We start from the raw sequence: 13,116 nt of genomic DNA, 5'->3' as shown, positions 1-13,116 counted from the left end.
TTGGCAAGCATATTTGTAAAAGGTCCTGGTTTTTATCAAGTATATTCAGTTAGAGCTCTCCAAACTTATTTGGCGCAATTCCCCCTTTTCAGAAAAAGAAATTCCTCATGGTCCTGCCGGAAATCTACCTTCCAAGTAGAAACTGCCCTCAACTGACCCGAGGGCATTATCCTTTGTTCTTCTGAATTGTTCTAGGATCCTAAGGGGGAGAGGTATCATCTTTATTGGAAAACATCATAGTAGATGACCATCAAAATGAATGGCTATAGAAAGTACAAGAATTGGGAATTATTACTATGTTCAGTTATTTTGTATTTGAAATATTGGGGCATATGTACACTTCTATATATCATATTTTTATCAATTAAGAGTATTGTTTTAACATCAACATTACTTCCTTAAACTCAGCCCAAAATAGATACATTTGATGTTATTATAACCCAAACTCTTGACAACTAAAGATAATGCTGTATGAAAGCTTTTTGGTCAAGCTGAAAATCAATGAGTAAAGCTTAATGTCACAGTCCTAAAGTGAACAGTTGCTTGGCAGAAGTTGAAAAGCAACGTGAAGATCAAGCCCCACAAGGGTTTGTTTCGACTTTGTAACATATGTGCCCAGATCCTTGTTTATCCTCTGGAAGCAGGCAAGGAACATTGCATCGAATTAGAAACAAGAGAGAATGATATCCCATGGACTTCTGAGCATGGGAATTTTTACGATTTTCCTTCTCTAGGCATTTTATTTTCTAAAACAAGAGAGAAAAGAGACAAAACTTCAGGGTTTTGTGTTTGACTGCAAAGGTAATTTATTAAATGTTCCTTACTAACCAGCTCCCAGAGGTTGGTTGGTTGGTTTTGTGTTGCTTTTTAATTTCTCTCCCTATTCTTTCATGATAACACTTTGAGTTATACTTTATTATTTTGGCAAATCAATTGCATAATGAATGAATCATAGTTATTTCTTTGGGAAAAACGGCTTTATTGTAAAGTCTGTGAGCAAGGAAGGAAGCTCTTGAACGCTGTCTAGCTTCATAGTGTCTCCAGATGCAGACGTGTGAGGTACTGTTCATGCCCCATTCTGATCTTAAGTGTTAAGGAAATGCAATTTAAAATCCTACCCAGGTAATAAGGAGAATCTGATCTCAGTAAGGTGTATAAAGTATAAAGAAAGGGTTCAAGTATATGAAGGGCCATTTGGATAAAAGATCTAGGAGGGGAAAAATTGAAGGAAGACTAATATATTTAGGGGAGAAACTGAGGTTTATAAAACCATTGATAAACTGGTTTAATTGCAAAGTTTCTGTTTGCAGACAGGTGAAGACTGAAATTCTGAGTTATTTGCCCATCCTAAGAATAGCTATGGAAGAGGGAAGGAGGTAACCTGGGCTCAAAAGAGAAAAGATGCATGTGTGAGAACATATGTGAGATGGAGAGCACCCAAATATCAGATACTCAACAAAGAACCAACAAAAGATGAGCCTTAGGAAGGGAAGGAAGCCAAATACTTCTTAAAGCATTTGGTTACAGATGGAAGAGAAACAAAATGTCTCCTCTCTATATAATATTTTACTTATAGACCCTTTTATGGATTAGGATTCAAATTTACATTGCCTATAGAATTGAAAGTTCATGCAGATATTTTACGATCAAATGGTGGGCATGCCAAGAGTAGATGTCTCTTCTTTTTATGTATATTTAAAAATTAATTTTTTATTAAGGTACCAGGCCGGAGCGATAGCACAGCAGGTAGGGCGTTTGCACTGCAAGTGGTCAACATGGCCGACCCGAGTTCGATTCCTCCGCCCCTCTCGGAGAGCCCGGCAAGCTACCGAGAGTATCTCGCCCACATGGCAAAGCCTGGCAAGCTACCCGTGACGTATTCAGTATGTCAAACACAGTAATAATTGTCACAATGGAGACGTTACTGGGCCCACTCGAGCAAATTGATGAACAACGGGAGGACAGTGACAGTGATTAAGGTACCATAATTTAATGGGTCAGGGGAATGAGACCTGTTATTGTTACATTTTTGGCAATAACGGATCTCATTCCCCTGACCCTGAAAGAGCCTTCAGTATGGCAGTGTTGGGAAAGACAAGTAAGGAGAGGCTGCTAAAATCTCAGAGCTGGGACAAATGGAGACATTACTGATGCCCACTCGAGTAGATCAATGAACAATGGGATGACAGTGATACAGTGATACCATAATTTAAAAAGTCACTCATCGTTGAATTTCAGGCAAAGAATTTTCCAACACCAATCTTACTCCCAGTGTCAACTTCTTTCCACCAATGTCTCTGGGCCTTCTCTACCATCTTAGCCTTCTTTTTCGACATATACATTCTTAAGTTTGTTGTTGTGGTTTGGATCTCATACAGTTTTTGTTATCTCTGAAGTTTAGGTATATACGTATAAATCTGTTCTGAAGGAACATGCCTTTAGATTCAGCTGAATACTCTGGTATGTGTGTATAAAGAGGTTGTTTTTCAGCAGCTTCTGTTATGGTTACTAGGACGGGTAAAAACAAGCTTGTATAAAGGTGTTTTCTGCTGTGTGTATTTCCTTTGTGTATATACATAGACCGATATGCATACGAAGAGGTTTGAAGCAGGACACAGGAGGCCTGAGAACCCAGTTGTATACTTCTAGCTTGGTGTTATATTGCCATGGAGTTTAATACTCAGTCATGGAGTAAAAAGACAAAGAATAAAGCAGCGGTGATAACTGTGTGACTGGTGAAGCCAATGGAAATGGATTATTCAGGAACTGATCAGAGCAGACTCCTGAGGAAGCTGAAAGTTACAATTGTGTTTTTGTCTTTCTTTGCCTCTGTATTTATAGATTGGTATATAACAACAGAAGAAAGGAATGCCCACTATAGGTCTCTTGCTCCATGATGTCATACCTGCTGTGTCCTTGCTAGCACAGCCAACAGCACCCACACAAACTCCACACTAAGTAACCTTCTTCTTTTCTCCATTTCTCTCTAATAACTGCGGCAGCAACAACAACAAAAAAACAGATTTACCTTTTGTGTTGGGGCGGGGGTGGGGTCGGGAGGGGGGGTTGTCTTAGAAGAAACTGCCAGTGTTTAAATTGAGGGGAAATCAGAGACAATCTCCCGGATCTTAAGCAGAGCTAACCTTGGCTTCAGGAAGCAGCGACCATACTTCATTTTTTAGAAAGGAACCTTTGAAGTGGCTTCTAGTAAAATTGGTGTTGGATGTGGAGTGGATGCCATTTGCTTTAATTTAGGGGTTGAGAAATAGTTTACAGTATTCCAGACTGGAAGTTAATATTAAGGCAAGTAGACATGTAATAAATGGAAACTTGGCCACAATCGTAGGAAATAGAAATGGAGTTATAAATGGAACATCCCCTTCTGTGTGGAAAGCACATGAAGCATGTAGTACAGGGATCTTTCTTGGGACCCCAGCTTTTATTATATCCTATTTTTATTACTTAAACATATGCCTGTATGGCTGTAGAGCAGTGTAGTCAAGAATACATAGCTATTATAAGTTCACATAGAGAAATCATTCTCAAAATGTAGTTTTCTATGTGAAACACTTATCAACTCCAAAAGAAAGAGCAAGAAATTGAGGTATAGAAATGTACAGCCGTTTACAGGGAGAAGGACAGAGAAGGGGAAAATTCGAGGGGAAAGAAGGAGATGAGAAAGAAATGCAGTGGAGAAGCAGGGGTCAGGGGCTGTGGAGAGTGACATGGCACATGTCCAGACAGCAACAGCGCTGAAAAGGGAAGGTCTGAACCACAGCCGCTGAACTGGACACTGTGCCTTTCAGGTGGCCAGGGCGGGTGTGCTGGGGAGAGGGAGAGAGAGAGAGAGAGAGAGAGAGAGAGAGAGAGAGAGAGAGAGAGAGAGAAAGAGAGAGAGAGAGAGAAAGAGGAGAGAGAGAGAGAGAAAGAGGAGAGAGAGAGAGAAAGAGAGAGAAAGAGAGAAAGAGAGAGAGAGAAAGAGAGAGAGAGAGAAAGAGGAGAGAGAGAGAGAGAGAGAGAGAGAGAGAGAGAGAGAGAGAGGGAAGGGGCTCTGGTGATAGGAAGTTGATACTAGTGCTAGGATGGGGATGGAAATATCCTTCGCCCAAGACTCCACTATTGATGACTTTCTTTTTTCATGGGGGTGGGAGGGATACTGGGATCATTGGTGGTGGAGAATGGGCACTGGTGGAGGGATGGGTACTCGATCACTGTATAACTGAAACCCAAGCACAAAAATGTGTAAGTCTACAACTGTACCTCTTGGTGTTTCATTAATAAAAATAAATAAATAAATAAATAAGAGTAAAACACACTGGTAATGGGAAAATGTGAATAATTCAGTATAGCTTTTTAAATTTTTATGTAAAACTTGACTTTTTAAAAAATTTTAAAATGTAAATTTTAAACATTTGCATAAACATTTTTATGTAAACATCATGACCTTGTGATGCATGTTCCTGAGTAGTCCTGAGTAAGACATCAGCTAGCAAAGGGCTTCATCTGCTTCATACCAGGCTCTCTTTTCTCCAAATGACTTGTTGTCTTCATAGTTGGCAAAAAAAAAAACCAGAATAAAACAAATTATATTCAGGACTGAAAAAATAATGGTACCACATTAATTGGCAGCATAGAAACAGAGAATTGGTAGCATACGGTTCTCTCCTGAAGAAATACTAATGTGCGTTTTTCCTCTTAATAGATGCTTAATGTGCTTTGCCTCATAATATTTTCCATATGTTTATTATTCTTTTAAAAAGACAGATTTACCTAGTTTTTATATCAAACACATCCATGTTTTTATATTTACTCTTACTAAACCTTGTTTAAATGCCTCCAAACAGCAAGTAAGTCTGCATATATATTTATATTTAATGCATTCTGAACTTCTTAAGATTTTTAATTAAAATGACATAAGAGTCCTGTGCCTTAGTTTTATATCTGTTGAACAAATACAATAATATCAACGTAAGAGGCAGAATATCTGAAACAGTTGCCTTAGTAACTGTTCACTGTGCTAATACTGTTGTCACAGCCGTTAAAATTAGAATTACTACTGATAAAAATTTCACTGTGCCATTTTTGAGCAGAGTTCAGAGTCAAAGCATTGCACTGGAAAGTATTCATTTCTAAAACACCTATTAAAGGGTTAAATAGAAATCGATGCACCATGAAATAAAACAAAATGTTGTAGATGAGCTTACAGAACTCATTCCTTTACTATTTTTTGGTTTTTGTTTGGGTTTGTTTTTATAGGTTACACACAGTAATCCTCAAAGCTTACTCCTTACTCTGTGTGAGGCTCAAGGGACAATTTAGAGTGCCTGGAATTGAACCCATTGCAGCAGTATGCAAAGGAAGCACCCTGTCCACTGCACTATTGCTCTGACCCATCATTTATTTAGTTAAGATATTTTCTCTACAAAAGGGAATGCCCTGCCACAGAGGCAGAGTGAAATGGGGACATGGGGGGTGGGAGGGATACTGGGATCCGCGGTGGTAGGAAATGAGCACTGGTGGAGGGATGGGTACTCGATTATTGTATAACTGAAACCCAAGCACAAAAATTTGTAAGTCTACAACGGTACCTCATGGTGTTTCACTAATAAAAATCTTTTAAAAAAAAAGATTTTCTCTGTCACTGATTGTAGATGTTATACTTGTCTTGATCACTTGATCACTCGACATCCTGTTACTCATTGATTTGCTTGAGGGGTGCCAGTAACGTCTCCATTCATCTCTGTCACGTGCTAATGTAGCCCAATGGTGTCTGCTCATTCTCGGAACATGGAGAGCCTCAAATGGATCGTTCAGGGTCTTGACAAAGAAGTCTCACATTCTCGGAGGTGGGCGGCCACGCGATCTTTTCATGTCCCATAGAATCCAGAAAGTAATGGCTCTAGTCCAGCAGTCATCTGCAAATCTCATTATGCGTCCAGCCCATCTGATTTTCAATGCCTTGGCAAATGAGACAGTGTCCCTGATTCTTGACCATCGACGAAGGTCGGAACTCTGGATTCTTTCTCTCATTTGAGTGAAGCATGAAACTCCAAGCACAGCTCTTTCAATTCCTCTTTGGGACACCCGAATAGCATTCTCATCCTGTATTTGTAGGGCCAAGGTCTCTGAGGCGTATGTTTATGCAGTAAGAACAGTGGAATTGAAGAGATATGCCCAGAGCCAGAGTTTCTTTATCCTCTTAGCTATTTCCTCAATGTTCTTGAAGGCGTTCCAAGATGCTCTCTTCCTCCTGCACAACTCAGGTGCCAGGTCATTCATCATGTTGACTTCTCGACCTAACATAACACATAACAGTTCATTCCAGTGAGAGTGAATGGAATGCCAAGAATGATTCCATTTCTCATAAGCATTGTCTTTGTGAGATTCAGCTGTAGTCCTACACCTTTCCACATTCACTGTCAAAGTCGGCCAACATTTGTGCCCCTTGGCTGATGGTTCGTGTTATAAGAAAGATGTCATCAGCGAAGCAGAGGTGGTGTAGTTGCTGACCATCTATCTTCACTCCCATTTCTTCCCATTCCAGTCGTCGCATGACATGCTTGAATGTGTCACTGACGTTTCGATGAAATGATAACACCCTGCCAAACCCCTCTTTATGTCAGTGATCACGTCCCTGTAGAATGGTGGGATCCTGGTAGTAAATCTGCAGTAGGAGGATCATGATGTATTGACATTGAACCCCCTGTTTGGCAAGGGCCTTGAAGACCACTTCAATCTCAACAGAATCAAAGGCCTTCTTTAAATCAATGAACGTTAGAGCAGCATCTTGAACTCCTGAGAAAACTCAGCTTGGTTATCATGTGGATATGGTCATTTCATTTCATTTCATTTCATTTCATTTCATCATCCTGTTATTCGTCGATTGCCTCGAGCAGGCCCCAGTAATGTCTCCTTCATCCTAGCCCTGAGATTACATTCAAGGCTCTTTAGGAGAATGAGACCCATCATTGTTACTGGTATTTGGCATATTGGGTATGCCATGGGGAGTTTGCCAGACTCTGCCCTGTGGGCAGGCTACATTCGATAGCCTACAAGTTTGTCTAAAGTAGGAATGAGATAATAAGATGTCATAAAAAAAGATGTCCTGGAGCTGGATTTTATAGTCTCTGAGTCTTGGCCTGGAGGTTCCGGGGCCGAGATCTCCAAGCCTACTCGGATTGGAGTCGAGCATCTTCCATCCAGATCCTCCAAATTCCAGTAGGCGGGGGTCACACCCACCACCTGGCCCCCTGGCGCCGTGTAATCTCATCAGCGGCCAAGACTCAGAGACTATAAAATCCAGATCCCAGAACCGCGCGGCCTCATTTGCGGCCGCGCGACATCTTATCAAAACTTTTTTTTTTATGACATCTTATTATCTCATTCCTACTTTGGACAAACTTGCAGGCTATTGAATGTAGCCTGCCCACAGGGCAGAGTCTGGCAAACTCCCCGTGGCGTTCCCAATATGCCAAATACCAGTAACAATGATGGGTCTCATTCTCCTAAAGAGCCTTGAATATAATCTCAGGACTAGGATGAAAGAGACATTACTGGGGCCTGCTCGAGGCAATCGACGAATAACAGGATGATGAAATGAAAAAAAAAATGAAATGAGTCTTGGCCATTGATGGGATTACACGGCGCCAGGGGGCCAGGTGGTGGGTGTGACCCCGCCTACTGGAATTTGGAGGATCTGGGTGGAGGATGCTCGACTCCAATCTGAGTAGGCTTGGAGATCTCGGCCCCGGAACCCGCGTGGCTTTGTCCCTCTGCCAGTACCTTCATGTGTGCGGAGAGTGGTCTCAGCATGGTGGTGGCTGGTCCTGGAGGTCTTCGGCTGCCGGAGCCCTGGTCGGGGTGGGGAGGAAAGCTCAACCCGCTCCCCTCCAAGGGGCCCCGGCAAGGAACAGCTAGGCGCAGGGGCAGGAGACTGAAGTGGATATGGTCAATTGTGCTAAATCCTTTTCGAAAACCAGCTTGCTTGCATGGTTGTCCTTCATCTAGTGTTCTGCCAATCCTATTCAGGATGACTCAAACGAACAGCTTGTAGACAACAGACAACACACAACAGGCAGATCGGGTGATAGTTGCCAATGTCGTGGATGTCTCCTTTCTTGTACAGTAGTACAGTCCTGCTGGTTTTCCATTGAGACAGAACCTTGCATTCAGACAGGTAGCGTGTGAAGAGCTGAGCCAGTGTATTGATGAGTACTGAAGGTAGGTTCTTCAGGTGGTCGGGTCTGACCTTGTGTGGGCCGGGTTCTTTTGGCTTCTTTACTGACAAAACTGCGTGTTGGATTTCAGAAGGAAGAATGTTGGGAATGGCATATCCATCCTGCAGAATTTGGTATGTGGTCAGGTGGACGTGGCTATCAAAGAGATTTGAGTTGAAGTCATGGATAATCTTCTCCACTGCCATTCTGTAAGATGTGATAGATCCATCAGGCGTCGGAGAGCAGTCATCTTGGTCTTGTAGTTGGTGAAGGACAGGTGGGCATTGCGAATGCTTTTTCCAGCTTCTGCTGCTTCTGCCAGCACTGCTGCTATTCTCTCGTTGAGGTCTTCCTTTATCGCTTCTCTGCACTGCTTTGCAAGCTCAGACATTTGCTTATTATGGTTGCCTGAGGCTTGCGCTAAGCCACATTGGTGAATGAGCTCAAGAGTTTTCAAAGACAGGCATATTTTTCTGGCTATCTCTCTTGGCATTCTTTGCAAAATCATGGAGGTGCTGAACCAGTTGATCATATTCCTCATCAATGTTGTCAAGGATGGTATCTTCCCATATTGCTGCAATAGTGCCAAAGAGCTCCCAGTTGGTAGTGGTTCTGGGAGTTCTCTTCTTAAACTTTGCAGTCCTTTCTGCCCACTCTGTAAAGTAGAATTTTGCACGAAGGAGACAGTGGTCTGATCCTGTTTAGAATTTTGGGACCACAGAGATATGGGTCAGGCAAAACCATCCATTGAATATAATGTGGTCAATTTCATTGTGGAACTATCCATCGAGAGACTCCCATGTCCAACATTTAGATTTTTCCTTCTGGAATTGTGAGTTACCGTGGATGGTCTTGGTCAACTTGATGAACCAGACAGTCTCTCACCTTGTTCATTCCATTCAAAGCCATGGGTCCCGATGTGGAGTTCTTCGTCTGATCTTCTCAGTCCTATATTGGCATTAATATCACCAACAATGATCTTGTAGAAGGTGTGGTCTTCTTTATAGAACTTCTCCAGCTCCATGTAGTACTTCTCAATTTCTCCTTCATCCATAATTTGATGTTGGTGCCTAGAAAACGAAGATAGAAACTGCCAGCATTGAGCCACATCTATTCAAGAGTAATCATCTGATTCGGGTTGTTAGGCATTTGAATGCATCAATGTTTTTGTCCAAGTTCGTGTTGATAAGGACACCAATACCACCAACGCCTCTTTTGTCATATATTCCGAGATATAGTTCTTCCCCAGTGTCAAAAATGATGTGATTGATGTGATCTGATTGATGCCTTCACATCTCAGTCAGACCAATGATGTACTTGATCTCTCACATTTGCACCATCAGGTTCTCAATGGCTGCATCCGATGCCGGTGTATGTGCATTTAAAGTACAGACAGTTTTTGTCTTTCTTTGTTGTGGTACCCTAGGTCGGACCTGAGATTTTATCAGCCTCTCCTTGCTCATCCTTCTTAATGCTGCCATATTGGGGGCTCTTTTAGGGTCAGGGGAATGAGACCCATTGTATTTACTGGTTTTGGCATATCGAATACACCACGGATAGCTTGCCAGGCTCTGCCGTGTGTGCGGAACACTCTTGGTAGCTTGCCAGGCTCTCTAAGAAGGATAGAGGCTTTTAGGGCAGCCTCTAATCATCCTTGCAGGTGTTCCCATGGTTCAAACCATATTTCAATGCAATCAAATATGGTGCGGTAATCTTGTAATAAGTGTTTTATGATGTGTGTTATACTTGTCAAAGTTTCTAATTAATACTGCCTCAAAAAAAACTTTAAAAAAAATCTTTTTTTTTTTTTTTTGCTTTCTCTGGGAGCCTTAATTCTGAGTCTCTAGATCTTGGCCATTGATGAGAGTACATGGCGCTGGAGGCAGTTTGTAGGTGTGATTTCCAAGCCACTGGAAAACTAGGGAGAGGGCGAAAGGAGGCCAGTCCCATTCCCAGTGAGCTGGGAGATCTCAGTCACGGGTCCTGCATACCCTTTTTTTTTTTTTTTGCATATTCCCTCATGGGTGAGGCTCATCCAAGCCTGCGGAGAGTGGGACAGGCCCATTTTTTAAGACCAGTTGTTGAAGTCTGTATATCATGTTTTTGTATCAGTGACTCTGGAAAGTGTGTGAAGATCATTGTATTCATCCTGGAGCCATTAAGCCCTTCAATAAGGGATTATTAATATGATTGTTAAATGCCTTCAATGTTGTGTGATAACACAGAGGTATGGCGTTTGCCTTACAAGCGGCCACCATGGCTGACCCGAGTTCGATTCCTCCACCCCTCTCGGAGAGCCCGGCAAGCTACCGAGAGTATTCGATATGCCAGACACAGTAACAACAAAGTCTCCAATGGAGACGTTACTGGACCCGCTCGAGCAAATCGACGATCAACGGGAGGGCCTTTACCTTTACCTTTTACTCTTAGTGTATCAGTGATGTAGAGTATGAGAGGTACCCAACTCTCCATATATAAACATATATCTCACATCTACACCATTGATGTGTCCGAGGCCCCTGCTTTATTCAAGGGCAGGGAACTTATCTCATTAGCCATACCCGAAAGAGGACAGTGCCCAGTTATAACTGTTCAATAAGTCCAATGAGAGCAGTGATTCCTAAATGGGAGATACTGCCACCAAGGGATTGGGAAGACACTGCAATGATAGTAGACTCTAGTGTTCTCTTAATAACTTTATATTTCCCAAGTACATTTTTTTCTAAAAAAAAAAAACAGGTAGCAGGAAAGATAAGTTTAAGAACTTATTTGGTTATAGAATCCATCTAGATTATAAGCCCATCCTAAGCATTCCTTGGGAAGGGAACTCTCCTATTGTTTCAGCTATTTTCATAATTAAATACATGCTACAAGCCTTGAACTTAGAACTTAAATATTTCTCTAATCTTCAAATATTTCTCTAACTTTAAATCAGATTCTAACAGCAGTCCCATCTACCCAGGGGAATTGCAGGGCACACATCTAGCAAGCAAACTGGTGAAGAACTGTCTATATCAAAATAGACCTATAAAATCAGAATAAAGATTACAGTGATTCAAGTGTTCACTTACCAAAGTTCTCTCTCTCGCTCTCACATATAGCCACACATACACACACAAATATATATATGTACACATATATATTAATATAAACAAAGGAACCTAATAAAACACTGGAAAGTGACATAAAAAGGGAGATCTATGAAATGCAATTCCTTTCAACATTGTTAAAATTTTTATGAACCTACCAAACCTCCAAATAGCCAGTGAAATTCTAAGAAAAGAATGAAGACAGAGGACCTAATGATTATAATTTCAAAGTATACTATGAAACTATAGAAATCAAAAACAGTGTGGCACTGAGAAAAAACAGATACTTGGGTCAGTGAAATATAATTGAGTCCCCAGTAATGAGTCCTTGGCTATATGAATAATTGATAACACAGACCCAAGAGCATCAAATGGACAATGGAGAAAGGAGAGCCTCTCCAACAAATGGTGCTGGAAAAACTGAATATTCAACTATAAAATTACGTAATTGCATCACTATATCATACTGTGCATAGAAGTTATCTCAGAATGAATTAAAGATTTGAATGTTAGAGCTAACACATAAAATAGTCTAAAGAAAGTATGATACTGACTTTCGCAGTGTTTTTGGTTATTTAACTCCATTGGCAAGAAAACAGATATAAAAGCAGACAAATGGAATTGCATCAAAGCAAAAAAGGCTCTGTGCTACAAAAGAGAAAATATTACTACCAACAAGACTTTTTACTTATGGGAGAAAATATGTATGTCCCATATATAGGATAATAACTCAAGATATATGAGGCATTTATAAAACTCAGTAGCTAGAAAACAACCTTATCAACCCCACTCCCAGATAGTAAGAAGAACTGAACAGACACTAAGGATATATGGATACATCCAACAGACACCTAAGAGGGAATTCAAAGCAAAAATCATCCCGTTCCTCAGGAAAATGCAAGTCAGAGTGACAGGACAGTAAGATATTCTCTCCTATCAATGATAATGACCTCTATCAAAAAGGTTAGGGACAGGCATTTTCAGAGATAAGGAGAAAAGGCACTCCCACTCACTGTTGATGGGAATTTAAGATGTCTCAAACTTTATGGAAAACAATATGCAAATTTGTCCAAAAATTATAGTTGGAACTAACCTATAGCCTGGCATTCTACTCTGTATCTCAAAAGGAAAAAAACAATTGAAAAATATATGCATATCTGTGTTAATGGCAGCAGAAGCAGATTGGAAATAGCATAGAATGAAAGCAGCAAAACACAATGAATCCTACACAGTTCTAAGATAAAATTTTTCCATCTGGTACCAAATAGATGCAGCTATATGATGCCTGGAGAAACACTAGACAGCTGATGCGTTGTAAGGGCACTGGCCTATAGACTTGGACACTTTGGTGTTGATGCAGTGAGGTATACATGAAAAAAAAACCATGAACATTATTGTTTCAGTATATGAACCTCACTGTAGTAACTAAATTTAAAGAAAAGTTTGTCAAGGGGATACAATGAAGGGGATGGGAAGAGACCTTTCAAAATTGGCAGAGGGTTGCAAACACTTGTGATGGGTGTGGAGTTGGAACATTGTATGGCTGAAAATTAATTTCAGCTTTTTAAAATACTGAATGAGATTCTGTGATTTACAGTATCAAGTACGATCTCCCACACAAATAATTCCTAAGCCCACCCATCAAGTACCCCAAGACTTCTTCAGGTGGATTGCAATGCTGTGCATATGATTCTCCCACATATTAACAGTATTGAAAATCATGGTGCCAAAACAGAAATTAGAAATTTTAAAAAGACTATTTCTCAATGTAAAATTTTCAAAAGATATGGAAAACTAATGAATTTTTAAAA

The 13,116-nt window shown here is 40.8% G+C and overlaps 1 protein-coding gene across 2 annotated transcripts in view; it reads left to right on the top strand.

The window, feature by feature from the left end:
• HMGCLL1 (3-hydroxy-3-methylglutaryl-CoA lyase like 1) overlaps positions 1–13,116 on the top strand; it is a 242,407-nt gene that overhangs the window by 130,738 nt on the left and 98,553 nt on the right. Inside the window, exon 8 of one of the 2 annotated variants that reach the window (XM_056116894.1) lies at positions 93–192. The exons of the other annotated variant lie outside the window; for it this stretch is intronic. Coding sequence (XP_055972869.1) covers positions 93–185 — 93 coding nt within the window. The 3' untranslated portion in view covers positions 186–192. Of the gene's footprint in view, positions 1–92; positions 193–13,116 lie in introns of those variants that run through there. 2 annotated transcript variants of the gene reach the window in all.

This window comes from Sorex fumeus, unplaced genomic scaffold, assembly GCF_029834395.1.
Source record: "Sorex fumeus unplaced genomic scaffold, SorFum_2.1 ptg000033l, whole genome shotgun sequence".
Lineage (NCBI taxonomy): Eukaryota > Metazoa > Chordata > Mammalia > Eulipotyphla > Soricidae > Sorex > Sorex fumeus.
This window is presented reverse-complemented; position numbering and strand designations above follow the sequence as displayed.